Source organism: Canis lupus, chromosome 24 (assembly GCF_011100685.1).
Source record: "Canis lupus familiaris isolate Mischka breed German Shepherd chromosome 24, alternate assembly UU_Cfam_GSD_1.0, whole genome shotgun sequence".
Classification (NCBI taxonomy): Eukaryota; Metazoa; Chordata; class Mammalia; order Carnivora; family Canidae; genus Canis; species Canis lupus.
Window position 1 is genome coordinate 68,636 of NC_049245.1, and position 27,314 is coordinate 95,949.

General features: G+C 59.9%; 1 protein-coding gene and 1 long non-coding RNA gene across 8 annotated transcripts; one reads left to right on the plus strand and one right to left on the minus strand.

Moving 5' to 3' along the window:
* The first annotated feature begins 1,652 nt into the window (after window positions 1-1,652).
* On the plus strand, window positions 1,653-15,509 carry LOC119877459 (checkpoint protein HUS1). Of its 7 annotated transcripts, XR_005377436.1 has the most exons (10): window positions 1,653-1,802; window positions 2,330-2,457; window positions 2,540-2,716; window positions 3,856-3,963; window positions 5,047-5,121; window positions 9,610-9,709; window positions 11,005-11,124; window positions 11,664-11,849; window positions 12,769-13,080; window positions 13,718-15,507. XR_005377436.1 is itself a non-coding variant. In XM_038571390.1 (9 exons), exons 1-8 carry the CDS (start codon window positions 1,751-1,753, stop codon window positions 11,831-11,833), a joined length of 930 nt encoding a protein of 309 aa, XP_038427318.1. In that variant the 5' UTR covers window positions 1,653-1,750; the 3' UTR covers window positions 11,834-11,849; window positions 12,769-15,507. The 7 variants fall into 7 exon arrangements, 6 of the variants coding, with proteins under 6 accessions (XP_038427318.1, XP_038427317.1, XP_038427321.1 ...); XM_038571390.1 differs by having other exon boundaries at window positions 12,769-15,507; XM_038571389.1 differs by lacking the exons at window positions 12,769-13,080; window positions 13,718-15,507 and adding an exon at window positions 12,223-12,314 and having other exon boundaries at window positions 11,664-11,777.
* A 3,460-nt stretch (window positions 15,510-18,969) lies between these two features.
* LOC119877461 lies at window positions 18,970-27,296 on the minus strand. Its single transcript, XR_005377437.1, has 4 exons — window positions 26,996-27,296; window positions 21,565-23,399; window positions 21,152-21,290; window positions 18,970-20,217 (listed from the first exon to the last, which is right to left on the minus strand). It is a non-coding gene; the product is annotated as an uncharacterized LOC119877461 (long non-coding RNA).
* Between the last annotated feature and the right edge of the window lie 18 nt (window positions 27,297-27,314).

The window sequence follows — 27,314 nt, forward strand, 5'->3', positions numbered from 1 at the left end:
GAGGCCGCAGAGCTCCAGCTCCGCGGGGAGAGTGGGGTCGAGCTTCGTCTGTACTTTGTGCTTGCTTTATTTTCATTTCTTTTCTTCGATTCTTTTTTATTCATTGCTTGATTTTAATTTTTATGTATATACCTTATATGTGACTTATTTTTGCTTACTTTCATTGTACTTTGATTTTCTTTCTTATTTTGGAATTTAGATTCTTTTAACAAGCAGGCCAAAACACACACAGGATCTAGTGGGGTGTTTTTTTTTGGGGGGGGGGTGGTTGCTGTTGTTGTTATTGTTGTTTTTCTTGTTTTTTTTTTTTTTTCTTCCTTCTTTCTGGATAAAATAAGGAGATGGAGAAATTCACCTCCATAAAATAACATGAGGTAGTACTCACGGCCAGGAAGTTCATCAATACACATAGATGATGTCTAACTACAGTTTAAAACAATGATTATAAAGATAGCAGCTGGGCTGAAAAAGAGCACAGAAGAAAACTAGAGAATCCCTTCCTGTAGAAATAAAAGAACTAAAATCTAGTCAGGCCAACGTTAAAAATGCTATAACTCTGATACAGTCCCAAGTGGAAGCCTTCGAAACAGGAAAGGTCATGGACGACAGAGGCAGACGGAGGGAACTCAGCCACTTATTAAAACAATAACATTCATATCACAGGAGACTCAGAAGATGAAGAGAGAGAAAAAGGGGCAGAAGTTTTACTTGGACAAATTATGTAAACTTCTCTAACCCGAGGAAGGACACAGACACTGAAACCGAGAGCACAGAGAACTCCCACTAAGTTCGCGAGCAGCCGACGCCGCCGGGGCACGTGGCAGCTGGACTCACGAGACACACAGACAAGGAGAGGGTCCTGACGGCCGAGGCGGGGCTGCGGGGGCGGGAGTCCCCGACCGACGAGGAGGTGAGTCGAGTTTCGGCGGATCTGCCCACAGACTCGGCAGCCCAGAAAGGAGGGGAAGGACATGTTCAATTTGCTGAATGGGAATAGTGCGCAGCCAAGAATCCTTTCTTCGGCGAGGCTGTCGTCCAGGACGGAAGGAGAGATCGGGAGTTCCCCAGACAGGCAACGAATAAAGGAGTTCAGGACCGCTGAGCCCGTCCGGCAACGGATTCTAAGGGGGAAAGAGGGCGAAACCAACAAGGACTAGAAAGGCCCAGAGAAGGGCGCCGGAAACACCGGGGGACTAAGTGCGCGTGTTTCGACGGACACCCTGAGTGCAGGCGGGGCGAGCGCGCCCATCAGCGCCCGACACGGGGGGCGGCCGGCGCTCGGGCTGGGGGCTGCTGCGGCGGTCCGGTCCGGTCCGGTCCGGGTCCGGGTCGGGTCGGGTCCCCGGCGGGCTCCCTGCGTGCGGCCTGCTTCTGCCTCCGCCTGGGTCTCCGCCTCTGTCCTGCGTGTGTCCCTCGTGAATAAATGAATAAGACATTTTTAAAAAGTTGTAGGATATCGGAGCGCATCAGCACACGAGCGTCCTCTGCCGGTGCCGGCCGTCGCTGCAGCCCCCGCCCCGCCCCGCCCCGCCCCGCCCCGCCCCCGGATGTGCCCCGGAGCCCCGCCCCGGATGTGCCCCGGAGCCCCGCCCCCCGGACGTGAGCCCCCCCCCATCCCCGCCTCCCCCGGATGTGACCCCGGTCGCCCGCCCCGCCGTGCGCTGACGCCCTCCCCGCGCGGCGCGGTGTCCGGCGGTCGGCTGCAGGCACGTGGGGAGCGCCCGCCGGCCCGGGCGGCGCGGGTCCCGCCATGAAGTTTCGGGCCAAGATCGTGGACGCGGCCTGTCTGAACCACTTCACCCGTGAGCGGCGGCGGGGAGGGCGCGGGGGCGGCGCGGGGGCGGGGGCCGGCGGATGCCGGGGCGCGCGGCGACGGGGAGAAGGGCGTGGGGCAGAGCGTCGGCGCGGGGCGGGGGGTGATGGGCCCCCGGGAAGGGGGGGAAGGGGGGGAAGGGGGGCTGGAGGCCGGTGGGGCCCGCGGGCTGAGCCGGCGCCCAGGACGGTCGGGGAAGTTGCCTTGGGCCAGGCGAGCGTGGGGGGGGGCCCTGGGCTCGCCCCGGCTCGGCCTGCAGCCCTGTGGCCCAGCGTGAGAGGGAGCCCCGCGCCGCCGTCCCGTCCCCGTCCCCTCCCCCTCCCCGTCCCCTCCCCCTCCCCGTCCCTCCCCCTCCCCGCCCCTCCCCCTCCCCGCCCCGTCCCCGCCCCGTCCCCTCCCCCTCCCCCTCCCCGCTCCGTCCCGTCCCGTCCCCCTCCCCCCCCTCCCCGGGCGCTGCACCGGGCCCCTTCGCGCCAGCCTCCTGAAGCAGCTGCCCTGCGCCCTCGCTCCCCGCAGGGGTCAGTGCCATGATCGCCAAGCTGGCCAAGACCTGCACGCTGCGCATCAGCCCGGAGAAGCTGAACTTCGTGCTGTCGGACAGAGTGGCCAGCGCAGGGGTGAGCATGTGGTGTGAGCTGGAGCAGGTGAGAGGAGGCGCGGGCGGCCCGGGCACCTCCGCGGGAGCCCTGGGAAAGGCCACAGGGTCCCCTCCTCGCCTTCCCTCAGGAGAACTTCTTCAGCGAGTTCCAGATGGAGGGCATCTCTGCGGAGAACAACGCCATCTATTTAGACCTAACCGCGGAAAATTTATCTCGAGCTTTGAAAACGGCCCAGAACGCCAGAGCCTTGAAGATCAAGCTGACTAATAAGCACTTTCCCTGCCTCACGGTCTCGATAGAGCTGGTGAGTGGGGGGCAGCGCGGAGCCGGCCCCGGCCGGGTTACCAGTGGCTGTGAATCCGGACTTTGCAGCAGCACACGGGAAGCTAGTTGGCTTACCAGCAGGAGGGATGTGCGCGCAGACACTTGCTTTCCACGGGAGTCAGGCCCCCTCGTGTGTAAATGGTGCTGCGCTCCTGCCGCGGGCTGGGACCCTGTCTTTCCCCGTGCCAGGGCCCTCCCCACCCCGCTTCCGACTGCGTGTTCCCATTACAGGTGTGGTCACCTCGTGCACAAATCATGCTCTCTGTCTGTTTGCACCTTGGGAGGACTTCCCCACGTCCCCTCTGACACCTTCGGGTGATCTCCTGTTCTCCCAGCATGCACACCTGTCAGTGCTGCTTCCAGAAGCCTCTGTTGCCTGGCTGTCCTCGGGACACACACCTTGTAGGCTCTCTTGACCCACAGGATGGGGTTGACATGTCTTACCATGATGTCCAGAACCCTGCGCGCCTGGCCCCCGCTGTCTTGGAGCCAAATCACCGACTCCCGCTGTCCACATGGTCCCCTGGAGCATCCTCTTCTTTCCCAGCTCCCAGACTTTGGGGGCCCTCAGGCTTCCATTTGGAATGTCTCCCTTTCTGGCTCCCTGAGACCTGCAGCCCAGTGCCCTTCCTCCTCACCTTCCCTCAATGCAGCCACCTCCCTTTTTTAAAGATTACTTATTTAGTTATTTGAGAAAACACATGTTTGCATGTGTGCACCTGAGCAGTGGGGGAGGAGGAGAGGCGGAGGGAGAGGCAGACCCCCGCCGAGCAGGGAGCCCCACTCGGGGCTCGATCCCAGGACCCCAAGATCATGGCCTGAGCTAGAGGCAGATGCTTCACCGACTGAGCCCCGGATGCCCCTGTGGGTGTTGGTTTTCTTGCTCATTGACCCACCTGTGCCCCTGGAACTTGGGGACCCTGTGTTACTTCCCACACATCTAACCTGTTACAGGATTAAGAGCCAAACAGGCCTGCACTAAATATCTGGTGAATGTGCCTTGATGAACAAATTGAGGCCGTTCCACTTAGATTTGGGTACCCATTTCCATTTATCCTTCAGTTATTCTGTCTTTTTAATTCACGCTACGAGAATATGTTTTAATTTTTCTCTTGACAGTTATCTGTGTCGAGCAGCAGTCGCGTGGTGACCCATGACATCCCCGTCAAGGTTATTCCTAGAAAGCTGTGGAAGGATTTGCAAGAACCTACCATCCCAGACTCCGATGTGAGTGATGCCAGTTGTCTTTCGCTCGTGACGTGTTCAGTGCTGTGATTCCAGTTCCCTGATTTCAGATACGGTCTTGTAGTTTATTTTATTTAAAAATCATACAGTACCTGAAAGGAAATGCTAGTCATTTTTAAAGGATACTTCAGGAAAAGAATTGCAGTAATTGCCTTTTGTGGATTATGTAAAATACCTAAAGATAGCGCTGCACTTGGCGGAAACACCACACGCGACACACGGAGAGAGAAGTGCTTGGGTCGTAGCACTGGAGTTAGCGGGGCACAGAGGGGACAGATCTGTGGGGAGCGCTGTCCAGGACGTGTATAAGAGCGGGTCCTGCCGGGGGGCCTCCCAGAGCCCCCGAGAGTCAGGGCGGTGCCACAGAGTCCTCCGCCTCTTGCTCACAATTTCTGGAAAGAGAAGTGTTGACACAGACTGGGGAGACCGTTTACTCCTGCTGGCAGGTCCCTACAGGGACCGCACCGTCTCAGGCGCTGTTCGGAGCCCGGGCTGAGGGCTGGAGCCAGGCTCCCTCGCAGGGTTTATCCGTGTGGGGTGGGGCCAGCGTGTGGCTGTGGCCCCGCAGGGCAGAGGATGGTGCTGCATCATCCCGCCGGCCGTGCAGGGGCATCTTGGCTAAAGGGCTGCCGGCCTGGCCCCAGGCGGATGCCCACAGGGACGCCATCGCCCAGGTGACCAGAGGCAGGAGGAGGTAGCAGGGTGGTAAAGTTGTTTTTCTTTTCATATTTTTGTGTTTTAAAGATTTTACTTATTCCTGAGAGACACAGAGAGAGAGGCAGAGACCCAGGCAGAGGGAGAAGCAGCCTCCGTGCAGGGAGCCCGACGCGGGACTCGATCCCGGGACCCTGGGGTCCCGCCTTGTGCCAACGGTAGATGCTCAACCACTGAGCCACCCAGGCGTCCTTCTTTTTGTGTTTTTAAAGGAACTTTATTCAGACAACTAGAGAACGGGCCTTGAGAGCTGCTAAGCACACACGCATCGCAGACGGGTAGTGAGCCCCTGTCACTACCTGACCGTGCTCATGTTTCTAACACCTTCGATGTTCCTCGTTGGTTTTGTAGGTTAGTATTTACTTACCAGCCTTGAAGACGATGAAGAGCATCGTGGAAAAAATGAAGAACATCAGCAATCACCTTGTAAGTGGTGACTTCTTCAGAAAAGGGCATTTCACGTATCTTACAAGCATTTGGCTTGGGCCGCGTGCCCTGGGAGAAGGCCGCGCCTTCTGGAGGTATGGATGCCTTCATGCCCCGCCCTGTGGTGTCCGGGCGCCCCGGAGACCTGGCCTGGGTGCAGAGCCAGCACTTTCACAGCTGCCAGCAGAATCCTGTTCTGGGGCTTCTCTGCTGCCTCCCCTCGGGGAGAGCATCCACCGTGGCCCTCGTCCCGTGTATTTGCATCTGTGGCCTCGTGAGGATGTGTTTAGCGGTTTTGGGCCTTCTTTCCTATGTTGGACACGACGTTCCATGTTTGATCTGCTAATACGTGTTTGTTTAAGGAGTCACTGGTGCTGGCCGTGAATGGAGGGTCCTGTCCACTTAGCCCGGGACGAGGCTACCCCCAAATGTCTGCGTTTTCTTGTGGCTGCTTTCACGTGAATCCAGCTGTCAGGCTGGGAGCTTCCTCTGGGGCAACTCTGGGCACCCCCAAGAGGCTCTGAGGGGCTTCGTGAGGCACATGGGGGGACAGGCAGGGCAGTTAATCCAGGGCTCTGAGTGTTCTTTTGGTTCAGTGGAAATGACTCAGCACAGGGGCCCAGAGCCATCAGAGATGTTTTTCTCTCTCTGGAATGTTTGTTTATTTCTTTTCTTTTTTTTTTTTATTTATTTATGATAGTCACAGAGAGAGAGAGAGGCAGAGACACAGGCAGAGGGAGAAGCAGGCTCCATGCACCGGGAGCCTGACGTGGGATTCGATCCAGGGTCTCCAGGATCGCGCCCTGGGCCAAAGGCAGGCGCCAAACCGCTGCGCCACCCAGGGATCCCTATTTATTTATTTTCTAAAATTTTTTAAAGATTTTATTTTATTTATTCATAGAGACAGAGAGAGAGAGGCAGAGACACAGGCAGAGGGAGAAGCAGGCACCACACAGAGAGCCTGACGTGGGACTCGATCCCGGGTCTCCAGGACCACGCCCCGGGCTGCAGGCGGCACTAAACCGCTGCGCCACCGGGGCTGCCCTCTCTGGAATGTTTAAAAACAGATTTCATGCCGTGGCTGCTACAGTCTGGAACTCTTGCTGGGAAGTATTCTGGAGTGGCCAGGCACACAGCTCAGTGAGCCTGACCAGAAGTCTGCGTCCGAAGGGGGAGAGAGGGAAAGGAGGGGGCTCAGCCTGCGCAGATCCCCCTCCAGGAGGTGCTGACACCCGGGCTGAGCCCCCCGGTCTTTCCCTACGTCCTGGGTACGGGGTGGGGCCCGTGCGGCTGTACTTGGGGTCCCAGGCAGGAGCGGGGAGGCCTGCAGGGAGAGCCAGCTGACGTTCTGGTTCAGGAGGTGTGGGTTGGGGTCTGGGACCAAGTCCCGATGCGCAGCCTGGTGTGCCTGCTGCCTGGCCTGGCACCGCCTGCAGTGGCCGAGGTGAGAGCCCCGTCCTGCTCCGCCTGCCCTCAGCTCAGAAGCTGCACTCGTCAGCTTTGTGGTTAAAGCAGGGGTGATGGTATCGTGACGCTGTGGCAAGGGGTGGTCCTCGGGCCACGTGGGCCTGAGGCCCCTCCTGGCCACACCGTGCAGCCCATTGGCCTTGTGCCAGGTATCCCCCGAGGTGAGCAGGATGGCACATCTTCATGGGAGCTTTGCTGCTCTGTGTGTGCGGAGAGACGCTTCCTGCTGGCTGCCCAGCGCACTGGGTCACGCTTAGAAGTGGTAGGGGACGGTCACTGGCGAAATCACAGAGAAGTAAGGGCTTTCCCAGCCCCGTGAGAAATAGAGTAACGTTGGAGCGGTTGATGTTCCCGAGGATGGTCACAGCCAGCCTTCGGTGGCCCGCGCTCAGAGGACTAGGCCTTTGTCCCTCTGTCCCTGAGTTTTGGTGGCCATTACACTCCAGACCCTGCTGGTGCCCCAGTGGGTGGGCTCGTGTGCGATCACTTCGGTTTTAGGATCAGAAGAAAGCTTAGGAGAGCCTGGCAGGCTGCTTTCCTGAATGAAATCTTGATATGAAACCACTTCAAAGGCAGTGAGAACCTGCAGGTTGTTTTATGTTATTTTGCTCAGGTTCTGTGCTGGATTCCAGGAGGATGGGCTCAGAAATGCGACAGCATGTGTCTGGGTTCACATGGAGAGTTGACAGCAAGCACTTAACGTTCGAGGGCATGTTTCCAAGATTATGCAACAGTCTGATCTTTGGAGGACTGCTTCCTATTCAATTTCAAGTCATCAGAGGCGCCTGGGACGCTCGGAGCCTGTGGGTCCTTGCCTGGCTTCTGCGCCTCTCCTGCTCACGGTCTCAGGCTTGTGAGTTCAAGCCCCACGTCGGGGGTAGAGATGACCTAGAAATAAAAATCTTAACAAACTCCAGATAAGTGCTCAGTCAAGTTCAGAGAGGTTTTTAATTTTGTTTCTAGAATGAGAAATACTTGAGTTCACAGGTATTAAGGGACAGGAATGAGGAATATCAGACTGCGCTTGCTGCGTACAGATGCGGCTGCCCGAGCCCAGAGCCTTGCGGGCCGAGTCCCCCCCCGACTCCCCGCAGGTCTCAGGTTTCCCACCAGCCTCTGGGTTTGGTGGGTAACCAAAACTGCCGACTTGCAGACAGCTCTGTGGATTCCCGAAGACCTCCGGCTTTAGAGGGGGGCAGGTGCCGACACCTGGGAGAGAGACCGCATGCCATGGGCTGGTCCGCGAGGCCGTGGGCTATACGGCGGCACACGCATCTTTCTGTGAACCTCACTGGTGGGTTTAGTCCCGTTACCCAAGCGTGCTGGTTGGTGGTGGAGGCTGCAGCTGGAAAGGAGAGCTGTCTGTGACCTTGGAAGTGGCGTAGGCTGGGAGACTGGGAGGCGGGTTCTGGGGATTGGCCGGGGCCTGTCCCTCAGTGCAGGTCACCAAGCCACTCTGCTGGCAGTGCAGACGGAAATGCCACATCTCCAGACCTTTCGAAATTTGGAAATCTCACCTCCCAACCTTGAGTCTGGTTTTTTCCCTTTTTTTTTTTTAATTGTGATAAAGAACTTATTTATTTGACAGGGAGAGTACATGCACACACACGCACAAGCAGGGGGACGGGCAGGCGGAGGGAGAAGCAGCCCCCCTCCGCGCAGGGAGCCCGACACGGGGCTCGATCCCAGGACCCCGAGATCATGGCCTGAGCCGATGGCAGAGGCTTCACCCACTGAGCCCCCCGGGCACTCCTGAGCTTGGTTTTTAAAAACGGGTTATGTTCCCAGGAGATTCTCAAAGTTTTGTAGTTACGTTGCATTTGTAGTTAGAACATGGGTTTGACAGCTTAGAGAATACAGCTGTGGACAAGCTTCTCCTGATTTCCACATGCCCCTCCTGTTTGTAGCAGTTGAGGATGTCCCCGTTGTCAGCACGGAAACGCTCCCATGGGACTCTGCTCCCACATTCCCCTGTAAGTGGCGCGGGTGTTGCTTGCGCTGTACGGGGACAGCAGACCGCCTGCGGTCCCGTCGAGCCGCCTCCCAGAGGGTCGCTTGGGACAGACGACCTGGGAGTCGTGTTGCTCGGCGTTCCCGCCACCCTGGCCTGTACCGCGTGCTCTCCAGGGCGGGCGGGCTTCCGCTCTGATTGAGTCACTGCGAGGAGTGGCTTTCCCGGTGGGGACAGGCGTGGCGAGGGGCCTTCTCTGGAGCCTGCCGTGAGCCGCTCTGGCCGGCCTTCCTCTGTGCGGGCAGCGTTCCCCGCAGGCGGATGCAGGTGCATCCCCTCCCCATTTCCAGGGCTCCCGGGGACCACTGGGCCCTCATGTGCTGCCCAGGGCTCCGTGTTGCTGCTGGGCACCATGCCATCCCGTGTCCTCCTCCGCTGTCTCTGCCGGCGACCCGGCCCCAACTCGGGCTCTGCTGTCTCCCTTCTGTTCCCGGCGGTTTGCCCTCGCGGAGCTGGACGCGGCTGCTTGGACCCTGCGTCTCCGAGCGCTCTTGCCACCGTGCTGGCTGTCTTCTCTGAAGATCTCACTTTGGGGCTTGACCACAGTCCTTTGAGGAATCCTCTAGAGCACGGGTTCTCATTTTCGGCATGAGAGTGGGACCCCAGATGGTTTTGAGGTTCAGGGCTTAGGGCTCTGTCCTGCTGTGACCACGGCACGTCACAGCACGCCGCCTCCACGGCGGCCCCTCCGCTATCCCTTCTCGCTCTTTGTCCTCCCCTCCTGGAAACCCCCCTCCCGTTCCACTCCCCTTGTGCTTCGCCCCCATGGCTTCCTGTCCGCGCGGGCACCTGCCAAGATCCTGGGGCCAGGCTGCTGCCGCCTCTCCCCGGTCTCTGCTCTGATGGGCCCTCCTGCGGGGGCCGCGGGGGCTGCGGGGTGTCGGGTGGGCCTCCCTCCCCGAGGGGGCTGCAGCTGGCGGCCGCGTGTTGCCTGGTTTAGCAGGAGCTGATCTTCTTTCTCCCCCTTTTGTTTCCTTCTTTTTTAAGACTGTAAAATACTCCATTTGCAGATCATGGAAGCAAACCTCAGCGGAGAGTTGAACTTGAAAATAGAAACAGAACTAGTGTGTGTCACAACTCACTTCAAAGACCTTGGGAACCCTCCGCCCGGTACGTGTTCCCAGGGGTCGTGTTGTGTGTGGAACACGTGGTTTTGGGGGGCACAGCTTGCTCAGATCTCTGCCTGCAGAACGGGAGAAATGCGGCTGACGGGGTCTCAGGCTTGGGGAAGCTCAGCCGCCTTGGCCTGAGGAGCAGCGCCTGCACCTGTGGTCCCTGGGGCCCCAGGGGCCCGTATCTGCCCATTTCTGCCCTGGAATAGTGACACCGGGTAGACAGGGTTCACCTCCTGCCGCTGCAGTCCCTAGTATTTATGGACTAGGTTAGCACATAACAGCTTTCTTCGCCTGACCTGATGTTTCGTCCCCTCTGTGGTGTTGGGACATCACGGGACCAGTTCAGTTGCGGCAAGTGACAGGGTGACAGGGGCGCCGGGGGTGAGGGGGCCCAGTGGTGCCTGCAGAGCTCCTGGGACACACAGAGCGGGTGCTGGAGCGGACGCCACACGGGGCCCTGGGACGTCCATTGATGATGTGGAAAACGGATCGATCCCGGGTGTGTTCTGTTCTTTCTCTAAAGTTTTAAAAGTATTTTATTTTATTTGTTTGAGCAAGAGCTGAGTCGGGGAGAGGCAGAGGGAGAAGCACGCTCCCCGCTGAGCAGGGAGCCAGATACAGGGCTCGATCCCAGGACCCTGAGGTCATGACCTGAGCCGAAGGCAGGTGCTCAACCACTGAGCCCCTGGGGCCCCCTCCAACGTTCTCAACCGTGTGATAGGACCCCCGGTGCTACAGTTAGGGTGTGTCAGTGCACGTTGCGTTAAGAGAGGTGCATCCTAGGGGGGTCCACTCTATAGCGAAGCATGTGCTGATCCAGCCATGGGAGGTCCACCTGGCGAGGCTTTGCTGACAGCCATGTGAAATGAGTGCCTTCCGTGTTACTCGTTTTCTTTATTTTAATGTGTTACAACAAGGGTGTGTGATGCTTGGCCAGAGGGGGAAGGACCGTTTCTTCCCCCTCGTTCCCAAGGAGGAGCAGTCACATGTGAGCTGTGTGGTCCCGCTCCTCAGCATGTGGCAGGGGGCTAGCAGGAACCATTTCCTTGGACCAAAATGGGGAGAGTGGGTCATATTTCAGGTAGAGTCCCTGGGAGTTTGCACAGTGTTTTATTTTTTTTTTTTTTTTTTGCACAGTGTTTTAGAGGGAAGGCCTCGGTAGCTGCTTGCTGAGCCACGACTGTGTTCACACTTTGTATTTCCAGGCTGTGCCAGCCAGTGGCAACGGGAATCGTCCGTTTAAGTCCCCACACTTCCCGGTCACCTCTCACACTGTCCGTGTCATTGTAGCCTCTGAAGACGCGTCTCAGGAGAGACCCCCCGAGCAGATGGCTGAAGTGCACATAGACATCCGGAAGCTCCTGCAGTTCCTCGCTGGACAGCAAGTGAACCCTACGAGGGCTGTGTGCAGTGAGTGTGTGTGTGTATCGTTGTCCACGTTTCAGATCCCATAATCAGAGGCAGGCCCGTGACGGTACGTGGTCTCCTCAGTGCAGACACAGCTCAGCCACAGGGACCCGGTGTTCTCGGGCAGGTGGGTGTTTGGGGTTTCCTGGATTTAGCAGCGCCTGGTGGCCTGCAGCATCGCTGGCTAGGCACGGGGCTGTGTGGGTCTGTATCCGGGGAGGCTTCCAGACAACGGGTGCTGATCGTCCAGTCTGACCTGCTGAGAGGAGCCCCTGACGTCAAGTGGGCTTGGCCCCAGCTCCCCTGCTCTGCCTCTGTTGCCTTCGTGGGTCGAACCCTGAGCGCTGCCTACAGTTGTCCCCTACCTGGCCGTTTGCCTCCTGTCCCGATCTTTGCCTGTGGGCCCTGGATCGCGGTCGGCCCCGTCTTCCTCAGCTTGCACCTCCCTCCTGGCTCTCAGGAGTTATTGGCTACACAGGAGGAAGGGCTTGCTCGCCCTGAGCTTTCCATGGCTCTTTCTGTCTCCTCGCCGCTCCGATCAGGGCATCTGAAAGGGAGCCACACCTTCCACAGAGGAGCCAGCAGGCTGAGCGCCCGGCCAACTGGGAGCGGCGCTCAGGACGGCCCAGGAGCGCACCTGACGGGAACAGAAAATTGTAGGTGGCTGTGCCTGCCAAGGAGGAGCAGCCCCATAGAAGGAGACACGCAGTGAAGCAGATCACGGGAGGGCAGTGAGCACGTCCACTAGATGGGGCGATGGGGCACGGCGACCGAGGGCCAGGGTTATGGTCGCAGATGCTGGAATGGCCGGATCCTGGGGTGGGTACCAGGGTCTGCGTGCGCTGCATCCCGAGAACCCTTGGCCTGGCCTGTTGTGGGTTCTAGGGCTGAGGGTGGGAGCTGCGTCTTGGTGTGGGGTCGGCCCAGGCTTCAGCCACCCCTCCCGTCTGCTGACAGGCTCTGCACAGGCTGCTGGGTGGCGCCAGTGCAAACCGGCCCTGCCCTGTGTAGAGTGGAAGCCCGGGGGGAGGGGGGCATTGCCCTTGAGTCCCCCCCCTCGTGGCCCGCTCAGGACAGCGGGCCTTGTGGGTTCTACACCAGGCGGCCAGCTGAGTGGCTTGAGCCCTCAGAAAGGTGACTGGGATCCCCAGAGGTCAGTGATGAGCCAGGGATTGTGACACAGTACGACTTGGATTTCTCCTACCCTTTGCTTGATATTTCAAACCAGCTTTTCTGTCTGTGGTTTCTGGCCCGGGGTGGCGTCCTGCAGCGTCCCACTCCTCTGCCCCACACCCTGGGTCTCCGCCTGCCCCACCCACGGCCCCTGTGACTGGTCCCTCTGCAGCCTGGCACTTGGCCTGGCCTACCCTCATGGGCTCCATGGGGTCCCCTCACCCGCCCCCGCGCTCCTGCCCGTGCTGGCTGTGGCCCTGCCGTCACCACTGCCTCTCGCTAGGGCCTCTCATGGCCATTGAAGCGAGCGGGGCTCCCAAGGAATGTGCCCCTCGCCCTGTGTGCGCCACCTGACCTGGGCTTCGGTGCGACATGCACCCCTCCTGTGCCCTGTCCTCCACTGCAGCCTGTCCCCAGGGAGGTGGGCCGCAGCGCTGGGGCTCTTGGCAGTGACAGGGTTTCTTCTCTCCTCAGACCTCGTCAGTAACAAGATTATCCACTTTGATTTGCTCCACGAGGACGTTTCCCTGCAGTACTTCATCCCAGCCCTATCATAGACCGGTCCCTGCCCGGGAGCTCGGGGCTGCGCCGTGCTGGCCGTGGGCCATGTGTAGAGCCATGAAAGTCTGTGCATTTTACTTCTTCAGAAATTTTCTGGCTAAAAGTTGGGTTAATGAAAGACAGTTGGATAAACATACTACATTTTATTCTCCCTTGTTCTCGTGTCTGTTTTGTTGTCAAGATGTGGAAAATGAGGAAAAGAGACTGTGTTTATCCAGACTTCAGGTAGGTTTAGGCTTCTACACCCCACCCTCCCCTGGCTCTGTCCTCGGAGCCTGATAACCGGCCGGGGCAGCCCTGTGGCCGCCTCAGTCACACGGGTGTCCAGCTGCAGCACGCAGAGCCCCCTGGCCCTGCTTCCCGCCCCCCCCGACGCTGCCCCATCCGATCCCGCTGTGGGGAGGCCGCTGTGACTCGTCTTAACTGGCATGTCAAGGCCGAGAAGTGAGGTGCGGGGTTAGGGTAAGCGGAAGAGGAATCTGCAACCTTGAGCAGTTGTCTTCCAGGCACTTGAGCGCGTTGGAGCGCGTGGTAAGACCCAGGGTCGCGAGTGCTGTTTCTGATGCTTGTCAGTGAGCGTTCGCGTGGGACGTAGCATTTGTTAAAGCAACTCTTTTTTTTTTTTTTTTTAAAGATTATTTATTTATTTATTCAGAGAGAGAGAGAGAGGCAGAGACCCAGGCAGAGGGACCATGCAGGGAACCTGACGTGGGGCTCGATCCCGGGTCTCCAGGATCACACCACGGGCTGCAGGTGGCGCCAAACCGCTGAGCCACCAGGGCTGCCTGCCCTCAAGCAACTCTTTAAAGCTCATATCGTTCCAGTTTTCAAGTGTCTCTTCTCTCTTCTCTCCTTGCTGCAGTAAGACTTGGAAATCATGATGTTCAGTGAAGCAGCCTGAAGATAGTTCATAAACCTTTTTTTTGCTGTGATAGTTACCGACCTGGGAAGTTGGTCACTGCTGATTATCCAAATGATGTTTCGCACAGAGTGAGTGTACAGTACTGGTTTGTAGCACGAGGTGGTGGTGCAGTGGCTCCTGGCCGCCCCCTGTGGCCACCGCGCCTCAGCTCCTCCGGCGTCCGGCGTGTGTATTTTTGCATCCCACCTTTGGGCATCCAGTGTTGCTGGAGGGCCTGTCCAGGCTGGAGCGGCACAGACGCCTGAGATCCTTTGTCAGAGTGGATCTTGCAGTGCACCCAGGCACGCTGAGCTGGTGGCAGGGATGGCACTCGAATCCAGGCCTCTGACGCGTGATCGGTGGCCCTCTCTCCAGGCTTCGCTGTGTGTCCAGAGTAACGAATCCTACACGTTTCAGGCTCCATGTCCACCAGTCACTTCACGAGTCTGGGAAGAGCGTCTTCATTTTAACTCTGCTGTGGTCAAGTAGCTTTGCACGCAGGTTCTAAAGTGCTGTAAACCCACAGGTGATTTCTTTCTGCGTGTAGAGTTGTGTTGATGGTTTCGGGGCTGGCCCAAGTCTCCGTGTGGGCAAGGCCACCCAGGCTGTCTCCGGGGGTCAGGACGCGGGGGTCTTTGTCTTCCGCTCGGCAGGACGCCCTGCTTCGTGCTTCCCTGGGTCTCAGAGCCTTGACTGAGGACGGCTTTCTCTCCCACGGGTGCTTAGGGAAACCAGCAAGCTGCTGTGCTGAGCAGTAACCACTGCAGTTCCGTTAGCTCAGGTTAGAAACGTGAACATAACTTGAACAGTTAACATATTTTGAGACTCGTCTGTCCCAGTGCTGAGCCCCTCAGTCACGTCCTGCACCCGGGAGACTCGCTCTGCGGCTTCCGTCGTGTGGGGCTGGCCAGGTGCCGAGCGGCCTTCCAGTTCTCGGTGGATGGCAGAAGGGCAGAGCTGCGCTTGGAATCGTGGCCTTTTATGGGGGTCCCGATGGGAGATCTGAAAGGAAGCCTGAGCTCTGCTGGGTTTTTTGGCTTCTCCACGTGAACCCTGAGCTAGGATGTGGGTCAGGATGGGATACGGGAGAGACATTAACCCTGCAGCCACTGCTGGGCTCTGGTTGGGTTTTTACGTGTGGAAAAGCCTTAGAAAGGGCTGTCTGCCCTTTGACCCAATACTTTTTATTATAGGGATTTACACAGATAATTAAAGGTGTTCTGTATTGTTGTACCAAAATCCCTGAAATATCCTAAATATGAATTCATAGGGGATCTGTTAAATAACCTATGGCTCGACAGTGTTTTCTGCTCTCAAAGTAACGTTACAGAAACAACATACTGACATGGTGCAGTGTTTATGATCATAGCTACAGGTGGTATGACCGGACTCCAGGTCTGAGAATAGCCACGTACGTGTGGGTGTCAGAAAAAGGTTGGGGGACGCCCAGGGGCTCCGTGGTGGAGCGCCTGCCCTCAGCCCAGGCCGTGACCCCGGGGTCCAGGGATCGAGTCCCACGTCGGGCTCCGCACAGGGAGCCTGCTTCTCCCTCACCTGTGTCTCTGCCTCTCTCTCTGTGTCTCTCATGAATAGATGAAATCTTTAAAAGAAAAGAAAAAGGTTGGAAAAATATGCAGCAGCACTTAAACCTGATGACTTGTGAATGTTTCATTTTGGTCTTTGTAAACTTAAGTATTTTCTAAAACTCTTCTAGTCGGTTTTGTAATGAAAAAATAAATTATTTTTTAAGAGACTGAGTAGTATGTATTATTGGAATGCAGTCCATCATCTCTGGCCGTTTGCTCACCATAGGCCTTTAGACTTTTTACCTTCACGCGTGTACTTTCTGGATAGAAAAGTAAATTCTGACTCGTCATGTTGAGGTCCAGGAGGCCACGCGGACTTGTGCATCAGGTAGCGGCACAGTGCAGAATGATTGCTTCCCGCCCTTGAAGGTGGGCGGGCCTGTGGTGGGGCCCAGGCTGCAGGGCCTCCCGTCCCCGATGAGCAGATGATGACCCCTGGGAGCATGGGGACGGGGGGCCCTGATCCCCACTGACTGAGCCCCGGTTCCAGCAGAGACCCCGGGAGGCCCGGGGAGACCCCGGCTTTGCACCCCTGTGCTGGGTGTAGCCCTGGGCTTAGCATCTCGGAGGCCACTGCTGTGGGGTCAGAGGGAGCACAGCCCTCAGGCGCTTGGCCAGCCGGGTAGGAACCAGCCCTGGGTCTGGTCCTAGGGTGCCTGCCAGCGGCCCCCCAGGAGGGCCTGCCCGTGCTTCCCGCACGCCGTGACTACAGCCCTGCGCCCCAGCACAGGTGACCAGAACACCTCTGTCCTCAGGGACTGCTTGCTGTGTGAGTCGGAGGAGCAGGATGGGCGGGGAGACTGAGGGCCGGGACGGGGCCTGGGGCGTCCCCTCCTGGGGGCAGACCTGTGAGGAGGTGGGGGGCCGTGCCCCCTGCTGACCTCCAGCCCCTGGCGGAAGAGCCCCCGGGGAGTGGCTCCCCCAGGCCTGGACGGGTCTCCAGAGGGTCACAATCCGGGTGACTTGGGGTGTTTGGTGGCTCCTCTGCCTCTAGGGACACGGGACCTCCCTGCATAGAGTCGGCAGTGGCTCTCCTTGTCCCCGGCCTGCCTCCAGCACACGTGGTGTGAGGCTGACATCACTTGATCTCGGCGGCCGCAAGTGGCAACAGCTTCCGAAGATCTTATTTCTGGGTCATGGTTTATCATTTAACTACGTCATGAGTTTTGCTTGGTGTGGATTTAAGGGGGAGACCACTTGAGGCAAAAGGACAAAGGAAGAAGGCGAGAGCCGGGCAGGTGCCCCCATGGTCCTGCGCTGCTCCTGTGGGCCAGCGTGTGTTCTGGACCCGATAGACCCCACCCTTCCAAGACTGCCTTGGAACAGGATTAGGCAAAAGTACTTATGATTTCCTGCTTGTGATGTATTTTTAAGAGAAAAATCAAAGTGATCACTGGAGTCTTCAGGGCTGAATGATGACTTCTGTGATGATCTGTGTCCTGCTGGTGGGATTGCTCCCTGTAACTTTGCAGAAGGAGAGGAGAAGATTGGGGGGGGGGGGATGGAGGGGGGCGGGGAAGGAGGAGGCGAAGGAAAGGATCAGGATACCAGGAGGGAGGCCCTGTGCCCAAGTGGCCAGAGCACCCCAGGTGTTTGGGATCCCTTATGGTCCCCTATGAGGGTGTTTCAATGCTCATCTGTGGACACTCAACTTCCCTGAAGCTGAGACAGTGAGTGTTGGGACGGTTGCTCCTCCAGCAGCAGGAGTAGCTGGCAGAGGGCCGTGCAGGTGTCCCGTGCAGGTGTCCCGTGCTGGCCCTCCCCTGGGAGTGCAGGGCGCCTGCCCCGTGTCACTCCCCGTTACCAGGGTACCTCCCTAGCTGGAGCTACACTTGCCCCTGCGTGTTCCCACCATGTAGGAGGCGCCTTTGAGGGGAGGCTGCTCCAGGCCTTGGGGGGGGAGGGAGGAGGTGGGGGGATGGAGAGGGAGGGGCGGGGGAATGGGTGGGTGAGACCTGAGCTCCCCCACCCAACACACTCACGATTGGCTGGTTGGCAAGGTGCTAAGGGCCGGGCTCGCTGCCCCCGCTGGGACACGGGACAGGCGACAGGACGGCTGTCGCCACTGCAGGCCCATCGGAGGTGCCAGGGTTTGGGGTGTGAGCAAGAGGCCCCATGGGCGCCGTCTGCGGGGAGCCGGGCTGGAGGGTGCTCGTGCAAGCAGTGCCTCTGCTGTGCTTGCTGCAGCCGCTTCCTGGGGACACCTGGAACGAAGGTGAGTGCACGTCCCCCGGGATCTCCGCACCTCCCTCACCTTTGCTGCAGTGTAATTACCGCCCCCCGCCGCTGTGATGCTCGTGCGGCAGGGGGCACCCACAGGCGGGCACTGCGCCCAGGCCGTGGGGACCTTGGGGATCAGAAAGGCGCGGTAGAGCGTCCGGTGTGAACGCGGGTGCCGGCCTGCTGCGCGTGCACCCAGCTGAGCTCCGTGGGGTGTGGGGGAGCAAGGGCTGTGCTAACAGCCCAGGAAGGTGACCCCGCAGTGTCCGGCTGTTTGCCTCCGTGTGACTGATGCACGCGCCGCCGGAAGGTGTGCGCACCGTGCTGCCCTGTGCGTCGGGCGTTAGATCCGAAACACGGAGTTTGTGGTTAAAAAACAAGTCTGAAGAGGTGGCTTTTGTTCATTGAAGTTTGGCAAGAACCAAGGAGGGTTGGACGGCTGCCTCAGGTGCCTTGCGTCCCAGAAGACCCTCCTGGGGGCTCAGTCCTGGCGCAGGGAAGCTGTGGGAAACGCCTCCAGGACTGGGCGGAGCCGTCCTGGGGACTCCTGGTGGCTCCCCACGGGCCTCCGTGGCAGTACCAACGGGAACCACCAACCGATTCCGTCCACAGCGTCTGCACGGAAAGCAGCCTGAGAAGCTCCTCCAACACTGTCACCTCTGTGGCGTCTCTGCGTCCTCATGAGCGGCACGGTGGTGGCCCCAGGCCCACACTGACCCTGGAAACGTGGCTAACAGGATGGAGGTGCTGGATCCACGTACCTGAATGGGCTCAAGGGGCCCCAGGTGGCCACAGCTGGCACGAGGGACAGCACAGGGACACTGCTGCTGTGCGGGGCCCCCGCTGGCCCCCTCCTGTGTCCCAGTGTGCTGGGTTAGTCCTGTGCCTGCAGCGTCAGCCGGGGCCCCGAGGCCCCACGGGAGGAGATGGCCCTGACTGCAGGTGCCACGCCAGCTCGGGGTGGGGGTGGGGCTCAGAAGTGGGCCGTCACATTCGCCAGGACGGTGACCAGGGGTCGCAGAGGCAGCTGTAGGGCTCTGGAGAGGGGTTTTGTTTGTCCACCCGGCGGGTGTTTGATTGCCGCGGATCCCTCCTGTGTGCACAGCTCGTGTGAAGGCCGTGACTGGTGGAGTGGAAAGTACACACTTTCCTGCTGGGAGAAGCCGCGGGCTGGGAGGCCGAGTGCGGCCCGTGTGTGCTGAGCACCGGCTGAGGCCTGACCCCCCAGGGCCTTGGGGTCTGTTTACTCACCTGCACCTGGAAATCACAGGCTCAGAGCGCTGCCTCAGTGGGACCTGCGGGCTCCTGGGTCGTCCTCCGAGCCCCCCCACCCCAGGAACGAGCTCCTGCCACAGCGTGCGGCACCCAGCACCCCCCCAGGACATGCAGCCCCCCCAGTCTACTCCCAGGGCTCACCCCAAGTGGTCTAGTCTCCTGGGTGAAACAGAGTAAAACTAACTCTTGTAAAATCCCAATTCAGTTAGAACGTGGACATAATTAAGGGAACTGATAAAGATTAAGAAAAAAAAAAGAGACTTGCCCTGGGAGGACTCGGACCAGCCCTGGGAAGGGGGGTGTGCAGCTGAGGCATGCAGGGGTGCAGGGGGCACAGGGCAGGCCGGTGCCGAGGGTCCCCGTGGAGCGTGGGGCAGGAGCGCAGGCCTCGTTCCAGTTGCCCCTCTGCACACCCGTGTGCGTCGTGCTGGGCCCCGCGGCCCTGGGAGTTCCACGGTCCACGCGCCCTGCCCCGGGCCCAGGGTCAGCAAGGTGTGCGGAGGTGGCCACCGGGGCCTGCGTGTGCCCCGCGTCCTAGGGGCCTGTGCAGGACAGGCCGCCCCTGCCCCTCCTCACACCTGGCCTCTCCGGAAAGTGCACGTGACCCCACTGTCGCACCTGCCGCCCCCCAGGGCGCTTTGAGGGTGAACGGGATCCCTGTCCTCAGCCGGAGCTCACCAGGAGCAGGCTGGGCCTCGGCTCCCTGAGCCTGTCTTGTTACCGCCTGTTTACGGGAGCAGCTGGTTCCGGGGGGCCAGTTCCTCGCTGTGTCCCCACGCTGCCCGCTGCGGCCATCACCTGGTTTTCTGGCTGTTATCACCTCACTCTGCTTTGATCCCAAATAGCTCCCAGCAGCTCCCGGAGCCTTGCCGTTGGCACTTGGTGGTCCCTGTGTCACTCTGCAGGACCACCTCTTTGTCCCCAGAAGGATGGGAAACAGGGCTTGGGGATGTCACCGTCACTTTTTACCTACACCTCCGGATCTTGTGAGAAATTCCACCGACGCAGGGCCCCTTGGCACAGTACCGAGCCCTGTGTCCGAAGCAGTGGAGTCACAGCCGCGGCGGCTGTCCGTGGAGGCACGGGAGGTCTCCTGGCTGTTGTGCCCACCCCAGCGCCGAGCTGGCCTTCCACTGTGTGCCTGTCCTCAGTGTGTGTGCTGGCGAGTCTGCGAGTATGCAGAGGCGGGAGTGCCTGTGTCTGCGTGTGTGCGCGTGTGCTCTGTAAGTGCCTGTGTGAGCCCGCGGCGTGTGGACACGTCTGAGCCCCCTGGACCTGAGGTCCCCTTACAGCCACAGAGGCCCAGGCGTCCCCGGAGGGTCTGTGCTGCGTAGCCTTACCTGGGAGGTGGCGCAGGGGGAGCTGCTGCCCCCGGAGGACCTGAGTGGGGACATGCCCAGAGCACACGGTGGCAGTGGCCTCTAAGGACAAGCCCCAGGACAGAGAAGGCAGAACAGCTCCCCCTCCAGGCCTGCCAGGGGGATTCCTCTGCCCTCCCCTGCATCTGTTCACATGGGGGTCCCCACCCTCACCCTGGTGGGTCTGTTCACATGGGAGGTCCCTGCTTCCCCCTGATGCATATGTTCACATGGGGGTCCCCGCCCTCCCCTGCTGGGTCTGTTCACATGGGGGGTCCCCGCCCTCCCCCGATGCATCTGTTCACATGGGGGTCCCCGCCCTCCCCTGCTGGGTCTGTTCACATGGGAGGTCCCTGCTTCCCCCTGATGCATATGTTCACATGGGGGTCCCCACCCTCCCCTGCTGGGTCTGTTCACATGGGAGGTCCCTGCTTCCCCCTGATGCATATGTTCACATGGGGGTCCCCACCCTCACCCTGGTGGGTCTGTTCACATGGGAGGTCCCTGCTTCCCCCTGATGCATATGTTCACATGGGGGTCCCCGCCCTCCCCTGCTGGGTCTGTTCACATGGGGGGTCCCCGCCCTCCCCCGATGCATCTGTTCACATGGGGGTCCCCGCCCTCCCCTGCTGGGTCTGTTCACATGGGGGGTCCCTGCCTCCCCCCCTGATGAATCTGTTCACATGAGGGGTCGGTTCCTGCCCTCCCCTGGTGGGTCTCTTCACATGGCAGGTCCCCACCCTCCCCCTGGTGCATCTGTTCACATGGGGGTCCCTACCCTCCCCCTGGTGCGTCTGTTCACATGGGGGTCCCCACCCTCCCCCTGGTGCGTCTGTTCACATGGGGGTCCCCGCCCTCCCCCTGATGGGTCTGTTCACATGGGGGTCTTAGCGACTTAGGTGCAGGTTTCCCTTGATGGGGCTGAGCCCCAGGTAGTGCCCCCCCATACCACCTACCATGAAGCCGTGGCCCTGAGGAGGGTGTCCTGAGTCCCTCCAGTGCTCTGCGTCCCCCAGTCTCAGGGAAAGAAGAAGGTGCCGGCAAGTGTGGGGGAGCATCGGGGTCCTTCCTGGGCTCAGCTGGGCCCACCTGGCCCTGGAGAGGAAAGTCTCGTTCTTGGTGCTGGAAATACTGAGGTGCCCGTCGGCACCCCCGGGTGCACAGGAACCCTGTCCCTCCCTGGAGTGTGAGCAGTGCCGTCCCACGGGGAGTGGGGGGCAGCTTCAGGAACACATCTTCTGGGAGCGTGGCCAGAGCCAGGTGGGGGCCCCCGGGCCGGGTGAGTCTCTCCCACGTTTACATCATCCTCTCTACACCCCACCCCATTGTTTGTTGTAGAAAGGGTTTTTGCCTCGTCGGGCACCTGCACCTGCGTGGTCTGCACCCTGAGAGCACTGCTCAGGAGGGCTGCTGCCGTCACACGTCGTCCAGGCGCAGCTCTTGGCTCTGGCCTCGGGTGGGGGCAGGCCTGGGGTCCCAGGGGCCTTGCCCATGTGACCTGCCCCTGGCCCTGCAGAAATGCCTGTAGCTGTGCCCTGTGATGTGTGCGATTCCAGCTGGTCTCTTGCCCGTGCTTTCACTCCTCATGGCCCTGGCCTGTGGGAGCCCGTGAGGCTGAGGCTGGGAGGGAGACGCTGGGATGGCTCACGGGGCGGCTGGCAGAGGCCCCAGCCCAGACTGTCCCCCCGTCAACCCCCGTTCTGCAGAGGGTGCTCGGCGGCCCCGGGCGGCCCCGGCTGCGCCCTTGCCTCCAGAAGACAGTTTTGAGAAGACCGCGTCTCTCTCAGCAGGAGGCTGCCCGGCCTCACAGGCACACCCGGAGGTAGGAGACCCGCTGGCGAGCCTGCGTGTGTGCGTGCATCCTCGCGGGGAGGCGAGCCCAGCCTCGGGGCGCGGTTCACACCCGCCGGACACACCGCAGCCTGGTACCCTGAAGGGCGCCCCTTGTCTGCTCAAGACCCGGACTCCACACCTCGGTTCAGGCCTATTTGAGTCACTGCACATGGATCTTTCTGGGTGGCTGGCGGCCCCCTGGACACAGGCGTGGGTGCCCCTGGCCCCGAGAGGCCAGAGCGTGTAGGGGGGTGACCAGTGCCTCCCCCAGCCCCCACTGGGCAGCAGAGCAGAGGTCGGTGGGCCCAGGGAGCCCCGAGGGTCACGTACCACCGCTGTACGCAGGGCCCCAGAGCCACGTCCTGAGCTCGGTGGGCGCCCTCGGGGAATGTGGGAAGGCGCCGTGGACGGTTGGCGCTGGAAACATCACCTTCAAGGTCAAGCCAGGCCAAGCTGCTTGTTCTCCCCCGTCTCCCTGACCTGGCCTGGGGCGTAGCTGCACTGCCCCCGCCCTGCTCCGCGGTGGGGGCACACGGGAAAGACCCCTGGCACCGCGTCGCTGCTGGTCCGGCCTTTCCCTTCCCCGTGGGTCAGGTCCCCGGAGAGGTGAACGTGGCCGGGGGACGGGGGCATGACGGGGAGGGGGGCGCGAGCCTGACCTGCTCTGCTCCCCGAGCTGAATGAAGCCAGAGAGCTTACTTAACAGTCAGACGAGGAATCCGTTTCAAGTCATGATTTGAGAACTGGCCCCGTGCTTACGTCCGTGTGTGGCCCCGACGTGCTTGTCTACTGGATGCGGGGCACACAGACCCGGAGGGAAGAGTGGGCCTAGGGTGGCTGTGACTAAAACCATGGGACTTCCTGCGGCACCCGTGGCCGACTCCCACCCTGCAGGAGCCAGGGGCGCAGGGGCTTCGGCCTCAGGCGGGGTGCTCCTTGAGGGCCTGGGAAGACAGCTGGCCCCCGAGGGCCCGGTGGCGCCACCTCCAGAGGGGCCATCCTAACCCTGTGGCCAGGTGAGGGCAGGGAATGAAAACACTCGGCAGCTGGCCCCAGGCTTGCCCGTCAGCGAGGCTTTCGGCTTTGGAAGCCCCGTGTGGCCCAGAGCCTTCCCACCACCCCTCCTGGAGTCTCCTCACTCCAGGGTATCGGCCCCCCGGGGGCTCACTGAGATCCTGGGGCCGCCCCAGCCATTATGCCTCAGGGGCCCTGGGGGCTGCTGCTTGTGCAGGGGCTGCACCTTGAGAACCCCCGAGTCTGGGGGCCACCCCGGAGCTAGGAGACAGGGTGCCCAGGTTACGGGGGCTGCTTCACGGCCACAGGGCTGAGGTTTCCTTGCACCAACGCAGGAAGGGATGTCCATTATTGATCCTAGAAAATAGAAATCCCACAGGGTTGCTTAATTTCCAGTGTTCCTTTGCAGGGGAGGCGTATCTGAGCTCCCACCCGGCTCCCACCCACCCGGTGCACCCGGCCTGCAGACGCCAGGAGGCGCACGTGTGGGGTGGGTTCTGCATCTGGACTGAACCCAAGGCCAAAGCATTGCTCCCATTCCTCTGTGAAGGTCATGGGGAATGATGTCCCTCATCCAGCCCATTTCTCCCCTAGCGATTTCTGTTGATGTGATTCTGTGACCACGTGTCTTCAAGATTTTTTCTTTTTTTTTTTTTTTTTTTTTGTCTTCAAGATTTTTTCATATAATTTTTGCTGCCCGGGACATTTCCACTGCGTTTCCTTCTCATAGCCTGAGCGCAGCAACTCTGGGACTCGCTTGCTTTCAGAGAACAGAAGTCGCTTTATCACCCTAGCTCATTCGCAGACATTTCCGGGGACATATTAGTTGGGGAGTCACCTCATACCCAGGTTGGCATATTGCTCCATGGGTGGCAGGTTGCCACACTCACAGCATTATTTTAAAGGACCCTCGGGAACATGGTTGTGGGTTAATTTGGGTCACCTTTTATTGGCATGATTCGAATCCAGTGGTGTTGACTCAAAATATTTAAATCAGGCTGGACGTTGTCCTGGGTTGGGGGAGGCGGAGGCCAGTGTCACGGGCTGGGCGGTGCTAGTCCTGGGGATCCTGGCTTCTGGCCTCCAGGAGAGGCTGCGGCAGCCCCTGGAGCAGAGCTGGGTATGGGAGGAGCCCGAGGGAATCCAACTAGAGCACCGCCTCTTCCTACCTGTGCATCTGGGCACCGCCCTGGGGACCTGCCCGGGGGCCGCACCTTTACCAGCATCTCCAGGACTAGAGAAAAGGGCATCACAAACACCCTCGAACCGGCACCAGCTTCTACGGCTTTAAACCGTGTGCAATTCTTAAAAATCAAACTTCCAGGGATGCCTGGGTGGCTTGGTTGTTGAGCGGCTGCCTTCGGCGCAGGGCGTGACCCCGGGGTCCCGGAATCGAGTCCCGCGTCGGGCTCCCCGCAGGGAGCCTGCTTCTCCCTCTGCCTGTGTTTCTGCCTCTCAGGAATAAATAAATAAAATCTTAAAAAAAAAAAAAATCAAACTTCCAGGGCGCCTGGCTGTCTCGGTCAGTGGAGCGGCGACTCTTGGTATCGGGGTTGTGAGTTCGAGCCCTATGTTGGGCGTAGAGATCACTTAAAAAAAAATCCACTGAGTAAGTTCAATTCATGCTTCGGCAGGTAGAGTTACGCTCTCGGGAGTTGCGCAAAATGGAAGATTTTTACAGGAAGGCAGGACACGGAAATTATAGGAAGAGAAAAGAAAGGCTTGTTCCAGGCAAGGTCACCTTCCCTGAGGGGAAGAGCAGAGGTCTCACTAGTGGGTCTCCCCACCTCCCTTTCGGGGGGAAACAGAGTCCGTCACTGATGCTCACCCAGAAATTCCTCACTGGGGGTTTCTGGGCGAGGCTGGAAGATGGTCAGTTTACGTGCGGAGCCCTGGTTTGCCGACGTGGCGGAGGGTCCCCTTTGCGGCCTGTGGCTTTCCTTCGGATGCATGTTCCGTCTAACCCCCATCAGCCGAGGCAGGTGGAAGCTGGCCTGGCCGTGCCGGGGGCGGGGCGGGGGCCTCCGGAGGGAGGCTTTGTGTGGGAACGTCCTGGCTTTGAGACTTTGGCGCATCTTATTGGTCTTCACGTTTGCCCAGCAAATCCTCGCCCAGACTTTAGGGCTGGGGCTCCCCCGCTTTGTGTCCCATGTTCCTGATGGAGAAGCCCCGGAAGAGGGAGGACAGCCCTCCGGGCCAGGTGGGAGCGTGGGCTCCGTCCTCGGGGCTCCCGGCATCGCCTAGCGCGGACTTATCTCCGAGACACCTCACTAGTGAGTCAAAAGCCACACCAGGCGCAGACACGGCCCTCTCAGAGGCGGGTCCCACGGGCACCGGCGCCGTGACCCGCCCGGGAGGGCTGTTCACCTGGGTGGACTTCTGCTCACGGCTCCTAGGATCCCCTCTCTCCTGGTCTTCAGGCCTTATTTTTCCCTTTTTCCCTAGAGCTCCACGCTAATCCTGTGCCTTTTACGAGCCCCGCGAAGGTGAGCCATCCTCCAGGTGCATTGACATTTGGGGAAGAAGCCCAGGTTCTGGAGAACCCGCCCCCACTGGCGTCCTGGGACCAGGTACGTCCTGAGAGCAGCCACCCCCACGTGTCTGGGGAGCTCGAGCTTTGCTTCCAGAAGATGCAGGCATGGCCCGTGCAGCCCGGGAAAGCCTGCCTAGTCCGGCAGGAGCGGATCACACTTGCTTTCAGCCTGGTGCTGCGTCCCTGAGGCCCGGTTCACTTGCAAAGCCCGAATCTGCTGTGGGAAGCCGGGGTGCAGACCAGAGGCATGAGTGCGGGCGGCCTGCACCCCGGGGGCTCCCACGCCGGCAAGGCTTCCGGCGGCCCAGGGAACGGAAATCCTATTTTGGGGCATCGAGGAGCTCTTGGAAGGCCTTGGTTAATAAGACTGGACTGCCGGGCGTCGGAGCAAAGGCGTCTGTGTGTGGCCATCAGAACAGCCGACAGCGGGGGGGATGGAGGGGGGGGACAGGTGTCTCGGTGGCTCGAGGAGCAAGGCAGAGTGTTAGCGAGCTGCGGGGGTAATTGGGGGGCAGGGTCCCAAGAACAGAGCTGCCTGCGCGTGACACTGCTGCGAAGGAAGAGCTCCGACTCCGCGTGCACAAGTGCGGTCAGGCCAGATTGTGCGTCCTGGTCCTGATACGAAGGAGCCAGTCCTGTGGAGGCTTCTGGAACCTCTCCACCCCTGGCAGAAATTATCCTGCAGCTCAACTTCCAGTACTTGTGGGGGTCCTCAGTACTCCCCAGTACTCCCCATGGGGTTCTCAGTACTCCTCATGGGGTCCTCAGTACTCCTCATGGGATCCCCAGTACTCCTCATGGGGTCCTCAGTACTCCTCAGGGGGTCCTCAGTACTCCTCATGGGCTCCCCAGTACTCCTCATGGGGTCCTCAGTACTCCTCATAGGATCCCCAGGACTCCTCATGGGGTCCTCAGTACTCCCCATGGGGGTCCTCAGTACTCCTCATGGGCTCCCCAGTACTCCTCATGGGGTCCCCAGTACTCCTCATGGGGGTCCTCAGTACTCCTCATGGGGTCCTCAGTACTCATAGGATCCCCAGGACTCCTCATGAGGTCCTCAGTACTCCTTATAGGATCCCCAGTACTCCTCATGGGGTCCCCAGTACTCCTCATGGGGGTCCTCAGTACTCCTCATGGGGTCCTCAGTACTCCTCATAGGAACCCCAGGACTCCTCATGGGGTCCTCAGTACTCCTCATGGGCTCCCCAGTACTCCTCATGGGGTCCTCAGTACTCCTCATGGGCTCCCCAGTACTCCTCATGGGGTCCTCAGTACTCCTCATGGGCTCCCCAGTACTCCTCATGGGGTCCTCAGTACTCCTTCCTCATAGGGGTCCATAGTACTTGTCACGGGGGTCCCCAGTACTCCTCACAGGTGTTCCCATATTCCCCACAGACGTCCCCAGTTGTGCACACAGTACCTCAGGGCATTTGTGTCTGAGGATTAACGGGATCTCCCTGTCCAGCCTGCTCCTGTCGGGAGCTCTTTGAGGCTCACGCGCCACTTTAGGAAAGTTCAAAGTTGGGGGGGTTTCCAGGTTAACGAGAAAGGCTGTCAGCCAAGGTGCCCTTGTGATGATCTGGGAGCAGGGGTGGCCAGGGGTTCACATGGGGCTGCATTCCCAGACCCCTGCTGCCCTGGGGCTGTGGGCTGCCCACCCCATCGGCACCTGCTCGGTGACCCATCCTCCTCAGGGGGCTCTGCGGTCTGCACAGGCGGAGGGTGTGTATTCAGCCTTG

Coding starts and splice junctions, on each gene's coding strand:
- LOC119877459 (XM_038571389.1), top strand. CDS start 1,751: ATGAAGTTTCGGGCCAAGATCGTGGACGCGGCCTGTCTGAACCACTTC. Junction 2,458..2,539: donor TGTGGTGTGAGCTGGAGCAG/GTGAGAGGAGGC, acceptor GCCTTCCCTCAG/GAGAACTTCTTCAGCGAGTT. Junction 11,125..11,663: donor CCCTACGAGGGCTGTGTGCA/GTGAGTGTGTGT, acceptor CGCTCCGATCAG/GGCATCTGAAAGGGAGCCAC.